This window comes from Falco biarmicus, chromosome 1 (genome assembly GCF_023638135.1).
Source record: "Falco biarmicus isolate bFalBia1 chromosome 1, bFalBia1.pri, whole genome shotgun sequence".
NCBI classification, from domain to species: domain Eukaryota; kingdom Metazoa; phylum Chordata; class Aves; order Falconiformes; family Falconidae; genus Falco; species Falco biarmicus.
Window position 1 is genome coordinate 38,006,562 of NC_079288.1, and position 20,188 is coordinate 38,026,749.

General features: G+C 36.8%; 2 protein-coding genes across 2 annotated transcripts in view; one reads left to right on the plus strand and one right to left on the minus strand.

Moving 5' to 3' along the window:
* Positions 1 to 1,789, minus strand: part of RSPH14 (radial spoke head 14 homolog) — a 94,917-nt gene extending 93,128 nt beyond the window's left edge. Inside the window, exon 1 of the mRNA XM_056323579.1 lies at positions 1,591 to 1,789. Within this exon, the coding sequence (XP_056179554.1) occupies positions 1,591 to 1,789 (199 nt within the window). The remainder of the gene's footprint in view (positions 1 to 1,590) is intronic.
* A 4,481-nt stretch (positions 1,790 to 6,270) lies between these two features.
* RAB36 (RAB36, member RAS oncogene family) lies at positions 6,271 to 19,221 on the plus strand. The gene is made up of 10 exons (XM_056346628.1): positions 6,271 to 6,362; positions 7,633 to 7,721; positions 10,312 to 10,377; positions 11,390 to 11,491; positions 13,201 to 13,265; positions 13,850 to 13,901; positions 15,304 to 15,385; positions 16,466 to 16,556; positions 17,109 to 17,228; positions 17,461 to 19,221. Exons 1-10 carry the CDS (start codon positions 6,294 to 6,296, stop codon positions 17,523 to 17,525), a joined length of 801 nt encoding a protein of 266 aa, XP_056202603.1. The 5' UTR covers positions 6,271 to 6,293; the 3' UTR covers positions 17,526 to 19,221.
* Positions 19,222 to 20,188: the final 967 nt, after the last annotated feature.

The window sequence follows — 20,188 nt, forward strand, 5'->3', positions numbered from 1 at the left end:
TTGTACTGATTGTCCTATTGTCATATCTCAAGTAGAGAAGAAACTTTGAAGTTTCAAAGCCTACTGCCAAAAATGCCATGCTACAAACAAGCTGCTGCCTTGTATCAAGTTAAATCCTAATCTTGCAAATATTTATGAAGTGTTGTAACTCTAGAAGTAACTTAAGTCAGTAGAGCTATTGATGTTTTTAGAAAAGTGTGTTTTTGCAGGATTGACATATACAATTTTAAAGAATTTCTTTAGGTGTAGCATGGGCTATGTAAAAACATGCAGCGTTGCTTTTCACATGTAGAAATAAATTTGGTAAACCATTCATGATTATGTGTATACACATATATCACTGACGAAAAAAACCCAACAACCCCAAACAACCAACCATATTGCATTGCTTCAGCAGTTACTGTTAATCAAACAATAACTTCATAAATTTTGAACATGATTATTGGTATCTTTATGAGGAAAAAAACATGAAGGAAGAAAATGGAGAAGAAAGCAGTGGCAAACCAGAGGACTTCACTGTGACATAATGAGCTATGTAGATACACAACAGACTGCTAAAAATTGCAAAGGTAAGCTTGTGTGGGTTTTTTTCCAAAATCCAAATGTAGGACTCTTCCCAAATGCTGGGATAAAAGCTTTTGAAAATAGTGGTGGCCAGACATAATCCTGATGAGTATGATAAATTTGGTTATATTGTCTTGTATCTTAAATCCTTATGAAGTTCCAGGGGTTTTATAGACTCATTCTACAATCACTAAGACACTTCTGAGGAGTTCTGCATAAAAAGCTCTGGTTTTGTGTCTCCAGTAAAGTGGATGTGCCATGCTATTCACTGCTGAAGGAATGAATGGCAAAAGATGAGCTCACAGATTTTTGCAAATGAACTTGTAAGCCCTATTTAAATATTGTTTTATTAATTATCACTTAAAAAGTTGATCAGTTTTCTTCCTGTTATTATTATGGGATCTGAGATATGAGTATGTTGAGCACATCAAGCATGAAAAATACAGGAAGTTACTATCCTGTCATACCTGGTAGAAAATGCCTAACAAAGAAAAATATCAAGGGGGGCCTTTGCCATTTTTTCCTGCTTTAGGATAACTAAAAGCTTTTTCTTTTCTCCTTTCTAAATAAAATGTATTTAGTAGTTTTATGATATTAGAAATTCATAAATTCACTGCTTTTTTTTTTCCTGAAAGTTCATGGATAACAGGATTAGAAAAGATTCCAAGCAAATTAAATTTAACTGAGTAGCGAGGGGGTGGAGGTGGTTTTTCTAACTTTTTTAAAATTTGCCTAAGTTAGGATTAGCTAAAATTCAGAATAAAATAAGTAAGATTCTACACTGCTTTTGTATTTACATGTTGATAAAGCTTATAGTGAGCCATTGATAAATCTTAAAGTAAGGATACTCTTAAAATAACTGTCATGTATATGGCATCATATTCTTTACCTTTTTAAGGTAAAATAAGTAGAGATTAAAATAGAAAAAAATTCATGGCCATATTGTGTCATCAAAGATATTGCAAGGAAAAAAAGTAGCAGAGAAATATTTCTACGCACACACACTGTGTCAAAACTTAGGCTTACCTACTTCTATCACCTGGTAGACATTTTCTGGGTCATGGACCAGATCACAGAGCGTCATCAGTGCCTGCTGCTGAGTTAGCAGCTCAGGAGAACATAACTCTTCATTCAGCTTGGGAAGGGCCCTCCTTCCAAAAGCAAGAGGAGCTTTTGTGGGATCTATATCGGGGGGGAAGTTGCCTGAGATACGAGCATGTGCCATCCCAAATTTTCCTGGGAAGGATTTCCCCTCTCCCTAAAAATATTCCAAAATGTCTGCACCTGGTGATTGGACAGACAATGTACCAAAAAGGGAACTACTGACTTTAAACAGTCTTCCGTGTCCCAGAAGTGCTATTTTAGCACACAATCATTGTTGGGAAGCTATGAAAGCACAGACTGGAATGGTTTATGGTCATCAAGAATAACATCTGTTCTTCTGCTGAGTTGTCTTATCTGGTTTAATCCTGTACTGAATGCTGTAAAAGAGAGAGGGGGTGGGGGTATTATTGCAAGGTGAGGGAGGGAATGTTTTTCAAAGGGTTAAAGCAAAGTTGTCCCAAACCAGAGAATGGCCTCAAAATAGTATTCAAGCAAAAGCAAACAAACAAAAGAAAGCCATTCTTCAAAAACGCATTCTTTTAAAAGGGGTCTAGTTTAAACCCTCCCTCAGAATTCCTTAAAGTTTGAGAGTCTGTGGTGGCTGACCTCCTCCTTACCTCTGTAAGGAAACCGGCTCAGCTGACATAGTATACAACTTCCAACATTGAAAACTGCGCAACATCAAAAAATCCCACCCAAAACAGCTGCAAAGTTTCAACAGCTGCCCTTCTTTCTTCACAACAAAAGAAACAGACTAAATAACCAAAGGCGCCCGGTCCCACCAACATGTCGCCGCCTCAGCCCGGCCGCGGCTCCCGCTCCTCAGCCCCTGTCAGCTGCGGCGCCGCCTTTCGCGCCCGCGTGCTCTCGTTGCCACAGCAACCGACTCTCTGCGTATGCCCCGATCCGTGAATAACAACTACGCAGCCAAGCGCAGAGCCCGGCCTTCCGTCAGCAGCGTAAATGCCGCGTTTGACGGTGGCTGCTGCCACAGAGCAACGTCAATGGCGTAGTTGGTGAATTAGCCGCCGGGGCCGCTAGTGGCGCGCTGAGGCGGGCGCGCAGAGGGCGGGAAGAGTGTGAGGAGCTGGGGTGACGCCGCCGTCGGGTTGTAGCGTGGAGGCCTTTTTACCTCGCTTCTTTGCTGAAGCGTGGAAGGAGGCTCACTTTTCATACCGTTTTTAAAGTAATTTCAGTTGAACAAAATTGGAAAAAAATTTAAAAATCATACTGAACAAAATGGTGGTAAAGTTAATGGCAGAGCAGGCAAGTGCTGTGAGGTACCAGGGCTGAAGCGAGCTAGTAGCTTTGGACTAGGTTCTCTTTCCTAGTCTTCTCCAGAATATCATTATAAACAGCTAGAATGTGTAGCTGTTTCCATCATTATGTAGTTTGACAGAACTGTATTCAACACTGGGCCATCTTTTTTAGTATGACTGCTAAAAAGTAGTGTTGTTCAGAGGATGATATACAGGGAGAATGTATGATTGCAATGTTGTAGGACAACTTAAGGGTACTCTGGATTGTCAGATGTGATCAAGCATCAGGGAAAAAAAAAATCCTGAACAGCTTGTGCTATAAAAGGTTAGTTCTCAGTGCAAATAGAGAAGTCATTGAGATGTTTTTCATTATCTTTGAGTAACAATTATAATAATCAAAGTTCTTAAACTGGATTTTACAAAGCCAAAGTAATTCACATCAGCCAGATTAAAATACAGCACAGTCTGGTTTGTTGATCTTCAAAATCCATAAAAGAAAAATTACTACTTTTAAAAGTATTTTCTAGAAAGGATTGTCTTTTCTGCAACATTTTAGAGCCGATTATTTAAAGTAGAGGTCATTTTCCTGATTTAGATTAGACTTCCACTAACTATACATTTGTAAAGTTTCATCCTTTTTCAACAGGGAGAATGTGAATTTTTCTGAGTCTAGAAGGGGTAGAAGAAAATCAGAGACTTCTCTTGTCCTTCAGTGTTAACTGTTCTCATCCTTTTGGCGTGAATTATTCTATCTTCACCATAGCTTGGAATACTGATTTTGGTTAGTGGTCATGACATTAACTAATTTTTTGCAAAGCTTCTGAATGTCTTCCTCAAATCCTTTGTCTATCCACAGAATCTGCTGGTTCTGCTGTTCCTGTAATATTGATGTAAGGAAGGTTGTGATGCCATGGAGACACTATATTCCCAATCCTCCCTGGTGACTGAATCCCCTTCAGCTTTGTAAGAAAAGAAAAATCTGGATCTCAGTACCAATAATTCTCAGTATTTTTAGCAGCTTTGTATTTCTTAAATCATTGATCTTTTTCCTCTAATGGTGTGGCTAACTTGTTGATTTGGTAAATTAGGGTATGTCTATGTGTGTGTGAGATTTAGATTAAATACACTAAATGTAAATGAAGATGGTGCCTAAATTTTAAAATGTTTCTGTATAGTTGTCTTGGTCCCTCCTGTACTTTGGACTCACTGAGATACTGAAATTGTTGAATTGATTTTTGATGGTGTTTTGTTGGTTTGGGTTGGTTTGGTTGGTTTGTTTTTTTTTTGTTGTTGCTTAGTTTGTTAAAGAGCTCTAGGAGACGAGCAGTGAGTCAGCCTATGTATATATGACAGATCTTCACATCCTTAGGATGTGTTTAACTTGCGTTTTCCATATTCTTCTAGTTCGTGTTTGAAACTCTTACCGACAGAGTTCTTTTTGTTTTCAGAACTATTAAGACATAAACATTGCCATAAAATAATTAAAACTTGCCAAGAGGGCAGGAACACACCATTAAAAGGGTCTAGGTGTCTCTAGTTTTATACGGTTGCAAGTAGCATAGCAAGTAGATCTATGCATATAGTAATAAATAAATACTGTAATGTAACCTTTTGTGGTGAATAACCCATCAGCTGAAAATCTGGATTCTTTGGGGAGGAGTAGGTGTTTCAGTATGTTTGAGATCACATGAGTGTCTGAAGTGATTTAAAAACATTTCCTCACGAAAGAGAATAAAACGTTAATTAAAATAGCAGACTAGCAATTTTGTTGAGCATTATTCTTAGCATGGGGTTGTAAAACACAGCTATAGTTTTTTTGTTATATACTTACTCATTATTTAAAATTACTTGTCCACATTCAGTTGCCAAGCCTGTCCCAGCATTATCAAAATATGACTATTAGAATGTGAGAGCTTTCTTTTGTCCTGATATTTGGAAATTTAAATCCTAATTAAATAAACAGCAGAATCTTTTTGCATCCTAAATTATGGTCTAGCATACTAAATGCTGTCTAAACTAATGAGTTCATTAACAATACTTAGGCAATACGAAAGAGCTGTGTGATTTCTTACTCCTTGTCTTTAGTTTGTTATGTTAGAAAGCAAGTTTACTAATGACTAGAAAGACATTTATAGAATCCAGAATGTCTCATTAGTAGCATGCATATCCTGACTCTAAAGCTGACATGGAATCAAGTTGAAATTCTGAAAAAAATCCCTCAGGAGTTTCTTTATAATTGCTACTATACTTAATATTAGCACTGTAACAGTTCCCAACTCTATTAGTTCCTTGTCTGCTGGGTTAATCCTGCTCTTTGTATCCATACATACAACTACCTGTGAGAAAAATGGAACTGTTTTCTTATATAGGATTATGGGATTATATAGGATTAGGGAACCATCGGGTTTATTAAGGAGCGCTTTCTGATCAAAGGAATCTGTATGACCACTAAATCCAGTTTGTTCTTTTAAACTAGGGCCCTATGTATAGGTAAATAACTCCAACTCCGCCTTCTCAATCTGTAAGGGAAGGGGAGGAAGGGAAGTGTTGTAAGCCTGTTGCTATGGCCACGCAGCAGCAGGCTGAGCTGTTTGTGTGGCTGGAATCCTGCTGCATCAGCTGCTGCACGGTGAGTTCTTCCTTACACCTTGCTACATGATGAATGTTCTTATTAGAAACACTCTTTTGACTGCCAGTAAGATATCAGTGCTCTATTAAGAGTCCCCTCCCCCAACAGCCCACGAGGTTTCATTGCATAACCAAATTGATATGTCTCAAGTGGGATATCTAAATGCATTTGCAGTTTTCATGTGAACATTATTCTTTTTCCAAGTCAGACTATATACTGATTTCATTTTTTCTGAACTGATCTTGGATGAAAGTGTGATGTTGTGCCAAGAAATGTAGCAGCTTCATCTTTCCTTCCTTTTTCTGACCAAATGAAATCTGGTATCCCTTAACATTTCTTAACGTGTACAGGGCAGAGGCATTTCAAACAGTGATGAGCAAGGTTTTTAAATTAAACACTGCAAAATCCTTTGAGGGCTAAACTGCAAACACTTATGTTGAATTAAGTGAACAATTCCCTGCCCTTCCACAGTATTAGAGTTGCTGTCTTGTAGTTTCAGAAAGACACTGTTTGCTACTACAGCTATGTGCACTGAAGTGGTCCCATTCATGTAAGAAACAGGTTTTCTTTAACACAAAGTCAAAAAACCTGCCAGTTGTACTGATAGGGGGAAAAAAATGATTCTGTAAGAACTGTTAATTTTTTTTATGATGTTTTCCCTGTATTGAGGCAATTCCTACATACTATGTTTCTCTTTATATATTTCCTGTCTGGTAGAATTTAATTGAATTTAGAGGATGAAGTCCAACTTAATGCATTTGGTTCCGCCAGTGAGTAGGGACAGAATAATCTCTCAGTTTCCAAAGGTAAGCATTCTTTAATCCCTCTGGTCACAGTATGTAGCACCTGCCACATTGAACTATATTTCCCTTGTGCTAATGGTATTTTAATTTAATGTACAGTTGTTGTCCTCTGCTAAAACTACAGATTGTTTAAGGATTTCTTTCAAAGATGAATGTGACTTCATGTTCCCATTCATGCTGATATCTTTAATAATAATCCTAATTTCTTCCTTTTTAATTTCTTCCTTTCCAACCTTTATGGAAAGTGACTTTTGCCACAGAATTGTTACCTTATAATATCCATCTTGTTATTTCAGCCAAACATTAATAATTACATGCTTAAAGAGTTCCTGCACCAAGGGGAAATAAGAATCATAGCTGATATTAAATATGCAAAAAGTCTAATTAGATCTATTTGGAGGTTTTGGTTGAAGAATTTAAGGCAATTTTAATTTTCTGTTTGTATAGTAACATTAGTCATACAGTAGATCAAATGTAGTAGGCACTGTAGACACACAGACAGAAAATATCGTTGGTGTCCCTGAAGAGTTTTGTATTTGAAGTATAATAGAGGAGTTAAGGACAGGGGAAGAACAAGGAATTAGCATTCTGTTTTTTCAATTGTTCAAAGGATCCTTTTAAAAAGTTGGCATTTTTTTCATGCTTGATCTCAGGCACGTATTTTGCTTTTAATTTTATGAAAACTACTACAGTATTTTAAGCAAATACAGAGTAAAATGAGTTTTTCTCATTTTTAACTAATGCCTAATTAAAAACTACTAATAAAAACAGTGCTTCACGCATAAAAGATCTAAAAGACTTCATAGTAATAATGACTTGCTGGTGGTATGCTCCCGTCTGTGTTTGTCTTGTGTTTTTATTTATCTTTTTATATATATAAAAAAATAAATAAATTACATTTTTATATAATATATTATTATATATAAAACAAAAAAAATGTGGTTTACGTTACTGGGATAATTTAAGGTACTTGCTGTTGTACAGAATGATGAGCAGATGTATTTGACTTTGGAAGTTTAGCTGGTGTTTGAGTGCTGACACTCGGAAAGGTAGTCAAGTGATGGCACTGTCCAAAGGAGTTTTTACAAACCTTACTGTGGGGAAGGCTTACTGCCTTCTAACCCAGGCTGTCCCTTTTCTTATGCCACGGTATCTCTGTGCTTGACAAACTCTTTGAATTAACCTTCTTATCTATTTTTTCCTTGCTGATTTGACTTCTTGCAAAGTAGACATTGCTTAGTATATCACAGTAGCTGTTCTCTCCTGTTTTCAGTGGTACACACCTGAGGCCTGTCTGCAGTTCAAAGAGCACTTTCATGCACAGGTCAGGACTGCTTGTCAGCAGAGCACTGGAACAGTTGGGTAAGGTTATAATTAACCAAGTATGCAACAAAGAAAGTATTTTGAGCTCTTTATAGCCTCCTTCCTTCATAGGCTTTTCCTCATCTTCCTCACTCCACCATGTTTCAAGGCAGCTAAGCCCGTGCACATGGCAGTTCTCTGACCTGTTTGACACTAAATGAATGAAGTGCCTCTTCTTCCTATAAGTTTCAAAGATACGTTTTCTGCTGGCATAAGTAGCATTGAAAAAATAGCAGAGCTGTTTAGCAACAAATAGTTGTTTAGCAACTTGGAACTAAACTCTTAGTTCAAAGATTAATTGACTGTTTAAAATTAGAGTTTAATTTTGCTCATGCAAGTCAGTATGGCAACCGAATTCTAGAGCAGCTATAAGGAATAGGGCAGATCTAGCCCTGCTCTATTCTCTTTTTGTGTTCCAAATGAGCAGTTAATAAAGGCTTTGTGGGGATATAAACATAGAGCAGTTCTAATTTGCTTGAAACACATAAGAATCTAGCTTTAGTCTTTTAGAGGTATACACGCTGAGAAGTTCTCTTAAATGTTTCCATAAAACTGGAAGAAATTTCTGGTAAATATATGACACCGAAAAATCCAAATTAACTGGTTTATGCCCTAATAATAATATTTACGTTGGCTGGGGTTTTCTCTACATCATCTCTCTCTCAGAACTGTTACAAGTAATGATTTAATTCCTGAAGCATGGAAGAAGGCTAAACTGTGTTAGAAATCATCACTATTCAGTTAAAATAAATAGCTGTATGTTTTAGTAATAAATGCTTCTGTGTTCCACTGTGAAGGATCTTTCATAAAGTGAAGCTTCTATGAATACTGACGATTAGCTCACTATTCTTTCAAATCTAGAGTTGATGATTACCATGAGACTTGTCATGATATCCATCATGATATCCATCTTTAAACACAACTTTTTATTCATTTCACTAGGGAGTCTTGCTAAAAAAAAAACAAAACAAAACAACAACAAAAAAAGCCAAAATATGTCTCGATTAGAGACACAAGTGAGTTTATTGGTTTTTAGAAGCACAGTCACTGTCTTAGTTTCACATAAATTTATTACAAGTTTCTGGACAATTTTGCTAGCAACATGTGCTTTAATGAATTGAGGCATTTTATCCCTCCATAACCAAGATATATATATTTTTTTATTTATTTCCAGAGTAAAGCAACTTTCCAGTTCATTTATTCTGGTGACAGAGTATAGTTAAAAATCTGTACATTTTGGCTTTGTGAATAAAATTAAACCACTTTCACTGCTCTCTAGATATGGTTATTACTTGGTCATTTTTTGGAATGGGGGTGGGAGGCATAGACAACTGAGTCATTTGTGCAATAATTTTAAAGCTTGATGGGAATAACCATTACCTTCCTTTTCCATTATCCCAAGTAATGGAATCTTTCTTTGTCATTTGGAAAGATACTCTGCAAAATTCAGTAGCTAATGGCTGTATTTAAGACACTCTTGATATTCCATCAATGTGTTAAACTGTCTGATCTAGGGAGGTTTTTTTCCACAATGTGAATTAATGGAACACATACCTCTAAACCATCACTTTTTTGCTTTTTCCTTAAGGTCCTTGATTTTATTCAGTATTTTATCAGTAACAATTAACCAGGCAGACATATGTCAGCAGCTTAGGGGCCTGTGGCCACCCAGTTAGCATTGACTGGCACACAAAATGCCTTCTTTTTTTGGAAATATTAGTTATGCAGCTTACCAGTCAAGATTTGGACTATTTAGAATAGATAACTTGGAAGCCTGATACAAACAGAAATAGTATCCAATAGAAGATTAATTCCTTTGTTTAAAAAGCCAGTCCTTGATACAAAAGAACATTAAATCTCTTAAGCCATTTTTGTAGCATGTGCACAGGAGAAGTCAATCCAAGTTTAGCTCAACAAATACATTTACACTCACTTAGCCACCTGTATCTCCTAAAAGATACACCACATTTCAATTTTAAGAATGCAGGCTGAGTCACCTAAAGCCCATCTGCTGTATTCTGTGGGGGAACCCAGAGCAAAGTGGATTATTTGCATGAAGCCAGCTTCAGATTAATATTATTCTAGATAGCCAGAAAATTTATTGGCTGTAACCATGTGGGACTTTTTCCAGAGACAGATTCTGCAGTGGGTTCTTTTATTATCAGTGATTCCTTGTTTCTACACTTAGGACTTGATTTGTACTATTAATGAGAAACTTGTGATTAATTTAAATTAAAAGGATGCAGATAGTCTGTGGTCTTGTGTGCAAGCTGCCAAATGTATGTACTTGTAGTGAAAGCAATTTTAATAGAAAAGAATTTATGTCCCACTGGATTATATTTAAGAAAAAAGATGCAGAGTAAGAAATGGACTATTTCTGCTCCAGGGGGGTTTGGGATTTTTGGTGACCTTCTTTTTCTTTCTTACAATTTAAGACTCTGGTCCTGCAGCCCAGTGGCGTTTAGGTAAACCGGAGTCACAGGTACATGTGCTCATCACTTACAATTTAAGGATCTAAATCAGAATGTTTAGAGAGAGAATGTTGAAATTGCTACTAAAAACATGTAATGTTTTCAAATATTTATAACAGGCTGAAAATATCCAAAGTGGTTATGGTAGGAGACCTGTATGTTGGGAAAACCAGCCTTATCAACAGGTACAGTATAGCTCAGCAAACTGTTTGATTCTGCTGTTTCTCAAGTGAATGTTATAATGTTTCCATTCCTGTCCATTCAGTATGGTACTTCATGGTTCTGTTTTGAACCATGATTTTGTTATTAAATGAAAGACAAAACAGAGTCTACAGTATGAGACAAGCTTAATATACCAACACAGAAAGTCATGCTCTGGCACTTCAATAAGTATTTGTTATATTCTGAACTGTTTTAATCCAGTCAAATATGATACAGTGTTTCCTTAAGAAATCTAGTCTAAAGGCTGGTACAATCAGCAGATCAAAAAAAATATAAATCTTTCCAGTGTCTGAGTCTTGGTTTCATGTTTTCTCATTACTTGTAGTGTTGTTCATGGAAACATTTTTAAGTCATCCTTGTGTGGGTACCTGTACTCATTTCTACAGCTGCAAGTCTGTAGAGGAAGCTCAGGTTTTCCCATAGGTTATAAAGTATAGACAGATAAAATGCAGAATGCCTTAAAGAATAGCTATTTGATTCTTTACTGGATATGGAAAAACAGCTCTTGTGCTTTTTGTATCTGAGTCCAGTGGACAGATCATTGAATTTCTGTAGCTTATGATCACTGTGACAACTTCCTATGTTTGTGTTTTATTATTATTATTTCTTCCACATTCTAAAGTAGATACAGAAAGTTTTTGATTTCAATGATTAATCATTTGGATCATTATTTATGACCCCAAATATATTCCCTTGTAAATAAAACTGTAAGATACTGTATCTTCCTTGACAGTACAGAGATATTTTATTCTGATTCTCATCTGATCCTGAGAGCTTACTGGGTGTATATGCTTTCTAGTTTATCCAGTACCTCCTTCTTTAAATTAGTTTCTTGGTGGTTTTATATATACTTCTGCAATATATGGCCACTCCACAGTTAGTTAATTCTTTTCTTCCTAGATAGTGTTAGTTTTGCAGTTGTTTTTAACTGGGTGTCAGTAGCATTTCATCCTCTTTTTCTTTTTTTAATTACAGATTTTGTAAAGATAATTTTGACCGAGACTACAAAGCAACCATTGGAGTGGATTTTGAAATTGAACGTTTTGAAATAATCGGAATACCATATAATCTCCAGATGTAAGTTGAAACAGCATGGTTAAGCATTGCACATAGTACAGTCTCAGCAGAGCTTGAATTGCTGCAGGCTTTAGTGGAATAATATTTTTTTTTTAAATAATAAAATTGCACAAAGAATAATGCGATCTGAAAAACAGGTTCTCTATGTGGACTTGCAGTTTTAGTAAAATTTTTACTCTTGGATTTCTCATGCCTAAAAAATGTTCTAAGTTTGTCAATGAAAATTCATCTTGGATGTCTTGTGCCATTTCAGTGGAGTTCTGCCTTTTTTACGCAAGTTTCTTGAAAGAGAAGTGGAAGCTTTTGGCACAGACTTTGTCCAGTTCTCCTGTTACACCGTTGTGTCATTTGAGTTTAGCAGGCACAATGAGCACTGAACTTGACCTTACTGTGAGTTTTATCCCTGCAGCCGTTGAAATTAATGGTAAGGTGTCCAGTGATTTCAGCATCTCTTAATTAGGGACTAATTGATTTTCCCCAAATTGTAGAAAGACTGGGGTGTTTTTTATTAAAATGTGAACCTAAAAATCTTTGATTTTCAGCTCTGTTTATTAGACCAGTGGGAATACTGACCTTCTCTTGCAAGCTTTGGTTCTTTGTTACTTTGTAACAAATAACTTCGTTATTTTCAGTGGCTAGCTATATTGTTCTGTAGAGGGCGTTACTGATTCATCTGTGCTGTAGTGTGACCTACAGCAGAAATAAGATGCTTTGCTTGAAGTATTTCAGTGCCTGAATCTTAAAAGCCTTTTCACTTGGGAACACATTTTTTTCTGAGGGATCATTGATATAAATAGATGGCTAGTGGGATTTACTGAAGAATACTTGGAAATCCATTTCCCACTGATTTCAGTACCATTGTGTGTTTGAAAATTCTGCCAGGTGCTATCCTTTTGGGATTTGGATCCTTCTAAAAATCTAGACTGATGCATCAGTATTTTGCAAGCTGAAGAAATAAGGTTCATGAGCTACTAGATGTCAGGTTGCATTATCTGCAGGATCTTCAGTGGCAGAGTAGAACATTTCCATATGATAAGCAATAGTGCCCCCTCTTGCTGAGAGACTTCCATAGAAGATAAATTTGCAAGTATCCGTGACTGGCAGTACTAAGCTATAACAAAAGCCCAAACCTCTGTAGTTCTGTCAGTAGCTGAGAGGACTGCATATCATGTTCGTTAATAAGAAGCACATTCTTGATTTTTCTTTAATGGTGTCATTAGTACATGGTACACTGAGCTGTAGGTCTCTAGTTTGTAGTGTATAGACAGATATCATATCTAGCAGTTGCCAGACTCTAATATGGGCAGATATATGATTTAGCTAGTACTAGCACAGAATTTTTTCAAAATTAGATTGCCCTAGAAACACATCAAAATGACATAGATGAGGAAAACATGTTTTAAGAAAAGGGTATTACCACACAGAATACAAATATTTGAATTGAGTTTCCAAATGACCAGCATTTAAAAAAAAAAAAATAAAAAGATAAAACCAGAGTTCAAATGTCTTCATTAAATATTAGAACTTTACTGTGTTTCTATCAGTAGTTAATGAATAACATGTTCCAGATGGTAACAACTTCTCTGGTATCACATTCTTCTCCAACCTGTACCAGTCTGCTGCTTCATTAGTGTGTTTACTCAGGTTACACTGGCTTTCATTAACCTGAAATTTCTTTTTTTTTTTTTTCTTCCCCCCCCATTGCACAGATGGGACACAGCAGGTCAGGAAAAGTTCAAGTGCATTGCATCTGCTTACTACCGAGGAGCAGAGGGTGAGAACAATATTAATTTGATCCTGGCTGTGACAGGAGCTTGTACTTTATATGGAAACATGTATGCATATGTGCTCCATGGAAAGGTACCTGTAGACACAGTGTGGTAGAACGGATTGTCGTTTCTGGAGAGAATAAGGGACTAAAATGATCATGAATTGGTATGTTATCACACCTGCAAATTCTGAATGTTCTGATAATACGGTGGTAAAAATTGGCACTTCTGTCTAGGGGGAAAAGAGTTTGGGTAAGATTATTGCTGAAATTAGAAGTGTATACGTCTGGTGTTCCACATGGTAAGAGACAATTTCTGCAGTAATTGGTCACAAAATAAAAGGAGTAATAGAGCTATAGACTGCAGACTACAGGTAAAGACTATATTAGGTTGAAGACTGAGAACTCCAGTCTTACTGGGTGCTGGAAGACTACGCATTTGCTTATTCTTTTCCCTTCTCCATCTCATCCGTCTTAAATCTGCTCTTGCTCTTTATATGTAAGCATTCTCTCTGTTCAACAAGGTAAATTGGAGAGACTTCTGATACACTTTTTAATTACTTTTTTTCTGTTCTTGTCTTTTGTTGCAGTTATAATAACAGTGTTTGATCTGGCTGATATCCAGACTTTGGATCACACCAAGTAAGTTTCTGTATTTTGGCTTAGCCTTTACAGCTTTTACAGCAGGTATAATTCCCATGGATAGCCTGTAGCTGCTGAGAACTTGATGGATCGTGAGTGTATCTTCTGTTGAGCTAAGAAATGAAGAATGACTGTCACTTCTTTGGATTACTTAGGGTGGGATTTTTCTGAAGAAAATGCAGAGTGTAAATTTGAAATACTTACCCTTGACTTCCTTTATAATCAGTGGAGAGAAAAAGGTGCTTCAGTAAGAACTTGATCCTTCCACAACTAGACATGCAGGAAGAGATGAAGTGCACCCCAAAAGCATCCTTTTTTTTCCCCCTCTCCATTTCCTCTAAACAGAATAACAGGCTGGAACCTGATGTGGATGGTGAGATTGAGATGCATCTTGTGCATAATGTCTCAAAAGCCTCTCATTTTCTAGATGTGCTGCTAGCCTGGAATTGTTTTCTTTCTCTAATTTCTGTGATGATTCTGTTGGGAGATAAGCTGTCAAAGAGAGGAGAGAAAATTAAAACCTCAGAGTATGCATAGTATAGCTGAACTTACTGGTTCAGATACATGTGATGTTTTGGTTACAACAGCACGCTAATTGCTATGAGTAAACTTGATCTGCTTTTAGCACAGCCTGAAAAAACCCTACATGAATCTATGATCCACATTGTTGTTGCCAGCTCAGAGTATATGTATTCCTAACATACTGTTGTGACTGTAATGCAGGTACATGTTTTTTTACAATGTATACTGTCTTATTGCAATGTGTATTAGACTGCTGCTGTGGTACTTAGCTCATTTACATAGGACTTTGTAAAATAATATATATATTAGTGTCTTTGCTTGGCTGGAAATAATTGAAGCCTATGAACCTGATCTCCCACACACATACACACTCCCTTCCCTCCTTGACGTGTTGGATGACTCAAAAGGAACTTGATTGCCAGAGTAACAAAAATACAAAAGCTTATAAGACAAGAATCATGCAGCCTTCACAGGGAGCTGTTTTATAATGCTGACTATATTATTTCACTCTTCTTTGTTCCTGTTTGTGTCTAATCTTCTATGTTGTTCATGTCTTTTCCTCTGCTTCTTGTTTTCTTATTCCTTATCTCAATCAAAACTTTGCCCCCTCCCTTACAAGGAAAAATACCCTCTCTGGGTGGTAAAGTCATTGTTGAATTTGCACTCTACAGTGGGTATGTTTGAACTTTTCATTAGTGGAAGGCATGTATTCAGAGGAGTTGGAATAACTCCTGGGGTTTTTCTGCCTAGAAGAAAAGGCTTTTGATATCTTCACATAAGTTTATCCTCTCACTTTTCATGTGACCCTGTTATCTGTCACTTTCTCCTATATCCCTCACTCCCTCTGACTGATTGTATGATTTCTTTTTATTTATTTCAGACAGTGGCTAGAAGATGCACTGAAGGAGAATGAGCCAGATTCCAGCTTCATCTTTCTAGTTGGAACAAAAAAAGATTTGGTGGTAAGCAAACTGTATGCAGATAAGGAAATCAGATTTCCCCTAGTTCCTCCAGTGATCTCCCTTAAAAGTTGTACACAATGTTGAGATGAAGACCTTGAGGGAAAAACCTAAACAGAGAGATCATTAGAGGTCTATAGAACAGCACACTTGGAACCAATTTAAGAAGTTGCTTTCTGAAAAAATGGGTAGTTAGTGAAATCTCTGTGTCTCCATTCCTTGCATGACATTTTTCAATCGCATACAAACAACTGAGAAGTGAGAGAGGGTGCACAAAAGAATAGAGTACTTAATGATCTTGAAGTTTTTCTTGGGTTTTGGTTTTTTTTTAGGGACAGTGTGTTCATTATTCAGGAACAGGGAACAATTCTTACTTAACTGAATATGACAAATTTTTGGAAGAACGGGATATAATGCACTCAACCTATACCACTCTGAGTCTTGTGTTTGTCTTCCTGTAGCTGTCAATACTTAATTCTTGAAAATTTCAAAACAAACTTGCTTCTTGTGATGCTTAGTTGATTCTCTTTTTTTATTTTCCACCCCTCCTGGCTGCCACAGTATCAGTTATGCAGCTTGTTTCTTACCCTTCACTGAAAAAAAGTCCCAGAAAACTGCATGTCTGTCAGGTTTTTTCTAGTACTTTGTGTTGCATATGCTGCTTTTTCTGAGTTGCAGTAAAAGCTAAATGGGCCAGACATTTGAGGATGCAGATCTGAAGTGTTGCAGCTTTTCTGCTGAGAATGATGGAGTGACAAGAATTTAAAGACCAGTAACTGGACTGTTGTCTTTATAGCTCCCTACAACATTATATAGTTACATGCAACGGTCACACTTGTTAACACCTTTTTTTTTTATTTGTTTCAATGCTGTGGGAGGTGAATGGAGACTTCCATTTTAAAAGCAGTACAAAGTACTTGAATATTCTTGCAATTGTATCTGATTGCAAAAGTTCTAAGGCAAGGTCAGAAAGGCCACTGTGATAACTGGAAGCATCACAGTATAGGTGCTAGCAGTACCTTTATGTTATTACCAGCCCAGATACATGTCTTATGTTAAAGTTATGCCACATTTTTTATTCAGTCAGATGCTGTGTGTGAAAGGACAGAGCTAGATGCCATCCGCTTTGCAAATGAGATGCAGGCAGAATACTGGTCGGTTTCAGCCAAAACAGGTAAGTTACTGCAAAGGATGTAAAAATAGCATAACTACAAAGGCTTATGTTAAGGTGGAAGGAAGTTAAGGTTCCTGGTCCCACCATTCCCATACAGATTTTTCTGTTGTTCTTGCATTTTGTTGCTATTGGAAACTTCAGGTTTATTAATGATTGATTTTATTTGAGCATTTGTATGTGTGCTTGCACTGTCATGTTTACTGAAAGGAGTACTTGAGCTGCTGTGCAATGTCTAAGCATGTTTAATTCATAGGTAGTTACATAACTACACGTGTGCACTGCTACTCAACATTAGCAATGAAGAAAAGATTATAGCACCAACTGAATTCTCTGTGTTGCTGACTAAAACTAGGAGTATGGTACAGGATACAGTATTCCAGACTAAGAAAATGAGAAATTCTCTCTGCAATGATCAGAATGGAGGACAGATTGCTGGAGAGGCCTGTTCTGTCCCAGTATTGAGGAGTGATCTATTCATAGATGTGCTTGTTATGCTTGATCATGTGTCGATGTGCAGTTGTAAAACCACATAATTTCTGTCCTGTTTCCTAGGGGAAAATGTCAAAGAGTTCTTCTCCCGAGTTGCTGCCTTGGCCTTTGAACAGTCCATGATAAAGGAGCTGGAGAAAACTGCTGGGCACATGACCCAGATTGGGGCAGGGGACCTCATCGGTATGTTAAGTTTTGCGGTTTTTGTGTATTTTCCTTGTTTACAGTCTGAAGAACTGGGGAGGCTTTTCAAGCATTAAAAGCCCATTTCGAACAGCTGCAAGCATATTCATGTCATCATCTACCCGAGTTCTAGCGTATAGGGGTGACTAGGGCTGCATTTTGCTTTTGTTACCCTTGTATTGGATGGTATAATTTCTTGTGAATTGATTTTAGAACTTCTTTGTTTCTACAGAACTGGAAAAGAAAACGATGGAAATCTCAGAAGGCAATGCTCAAGTCAGCCTGAACTGCTGCTAACTGTCGACTGTTTCTGCAAGCACCATGCTTCTCTGTAGTCCAGCACAGAGTGCCTGCAACAACAGTGGCTCTCAAACCAGAAATAGAAAGTTTTCTTTTTGGAAACGAGGGAGGAAAAACTTATCCAAACTTTCTTTCTGAGAGTTCTCTTGCTACTGCAGGCTCTCTCATGCAGGATGGTACAATTGTTACGTAAGTCTTTCACTGTGTGGTGGAAACATAACATCCTTGTCTTCATGCAAGAAGACATTGCCAGTGCCATGTGCTCAGCTGTCTGCCAGAAACACTTGTAGTCAAAAGTATAAAATTTGCAATTTTAGTAGGTTGTTCTTTGATAATTCTCTAGAAATCTTAAATAACAAAGTTGCGTTTTCATGGGGCCAGAAAAAAAATGGCAGTTCAGAATGAAGAGTGCTATCCATATGTTTTTGCTTTTTAAGATCGTAGTAATAAAATAACTCTGACTTACTTTTATGCATTCCAAATACTTTAAAACTGTTCCAAAATAAATCTTTTTAAATAACAGGTATGGAAGTACACAAATGCAGACTGCATAGTTTCCACTGTGGTTTCTCCATCCAGGAAAAAAATCTGTGTTATTTCTATTTTTCCACTTGAGAATCAGAGCCCAGTGTTTAAATATTTCCAAGCCTAGGAGAAGTCTAGGTAGGAACTTTGTTGGTTTATCCCAGCTGTCTAATATTTTGAAAATGTTACCAGATAAGAATGCTATTCTTTTCTACTCTATTGAGTAAGAAAGAGTGGCTACATAGGTGTGTGGCATGGAATACATTAAATATAGTATTTTTACCTTCCAGAGAGGATGGGGAATCCTTCTCTGGTTTGATCTTCATGAATATTGTCTACATTGCAGTTCTACTTTGTTGCTAAGAGTAATGACTTCTTAATTTTTTTCTAACTTCTTTTGTTTGTTTGTTTGTAGTAATGTAACGTGATTCTGGAACCATACACATTCTCAGTCATGAACTTGCTCATCCCTATCTGTGGTAGGAACTCTGAGCTGGTAAGATTAGATTTGATGCTGCTGCTAAATTCAGTCACTCTATCTGCTTTTACTGGATAAGTAAAAAATTTGATCACTAGGTGCTGGGAGCAATTTGCTCTGCTACTTAATAAAAGCTGTAATGGTAGAGAAATGGTTTTGCCATTTGGTGAAAAGACTTGCAAGTGTGTGTGGATTTAGAGGGATGGGAATAGATGGAGTTCTCCAAAGCAGACACATCCATGCTAAGCCCTAAGGTACTTGTATGAAGATGTCATTACTGAATGCTTACAGTAGAACCTGCTCTTTGGACATGCTGCTGTGACTTGGTGTGCTGGCTGGATCAAAAAACTATTGCCCTAGTTTTGCCTTTTCAAATACCCTTTGACATAACCTTGTGCATTTAGTTCTTTAGAAATTACAATCATTGTTTAGTGGGGAGAGATTAGCTCTGGGTACCACTGAATTTCATCAAAGTAAAGCAGCTTTACAGTGCTCCTCTGCCCTTTGGGCAACAATGGCTGATGCCAGAAGATATTCCTGTTATAAGTCATTCCTGCTGACAAATGACATTGCAAGAAATTGCTGTAAAAAGTATTTGGTCAGTATTAGTGAAATTGTATTACTGTGATTGAATATGATAATTAGTTTTAAACTGAAAAAGTACAAAAGAAGTGAAATACACTCATTTTATTTCCCTCTAATTTTTCCAGTATTTCACTGAATTTTAATGTTCAGTTCTGAGTATCTAGTTAGTGATATTTCTCTAAAGATAAATCAGTGCTGTACATCTTTTGCTTGCATGAAACCGTACAAATTTATGGTCCTTCAAAATTACTGTAAGCACTGAAATGAAAGAATTAACAAAGGAATCAGTGGGACAACAGAAAGACTGCTTCTCTAGAAATCTGTCAGCAGCTTATAACTCCATACTTCTAAGATTCAAATCCAGCATTAGATGCTATGGTGGCATAAAAAAAAAAAAAGTGGTACATCTTCCATAATGCTTTAAATTTCACACTGCAGCTATTTTAAATGGAGAAAGAAAACCTATGGACAGGTATAAGTTACAGTTTCTTAAGATGTTAATTCAGTCATTACAGAAACAACAGCATCTGGAAAACTGGTTATATCAGGACCTTTCAGATTTGAGCTGCTGAGAAAATAAAGATATTTAATAAATCTGTGCATCAAACTGAAAATACTCGACTCTCTGCCATTTTTCCCCCAGATTGGACAAAAGATGATTTAAACATCCTTCTTATTACTTGTATTTTCTTATGACGTAAATTAGAGCAGCTTCATGAAATATGATGAATAGAGTTCTAGGAACTCAGTGTCTTTTTTTTTATTATTGGACAATCTTCACTTTGGCAATTGTGCTAATTCTGTTGGCAAAGACGCAAATGTAGCATTTGGTGGAGAGTATGAGTATGTGTGGGTATGCAAGGAGTTATTTGTCCAAATATGTAATATTTGGACCTTATGATGTTCTACGTATTTGTTCATCTCCCAAATCTGTGTCACAAGAATGACGAATATATGCTCCACTTGTACCACGTGCTGCACTGAGTGGGCAGCATAGCCACGGTCTTTGTGTTTACTGGGTCTGAATGAGTGGAAAAGATGTTTCACTCTGCTGCAGCAAATTATGTTGTCT

Excerpts from the sequence above, each read along its gene's own strand:
- RAB36 (XM_056346628.1), top strand. The coding sequence starts at position 6,294 with ATGAAGTCCAACTTAATGCATTTGGTTCCGCCAGTGAGTAGGGACAGA. Across the intron at positions 13,266-13,849 it reads TTACTACCGAGGAGCAGAGG|TTATAATAACAGTGTTTGAT; the intron begins GTGAGAACAATA and ends CTTTTGTTGCAG. Across the intron at positions 16,557-17,108 it reads GTCGGTTTCAGCCAAAACAG|GGGAAAATGTCAAAGAGTTC; the intron begins GTAAGTTACTGC and ends CCTGTTTCCTAG.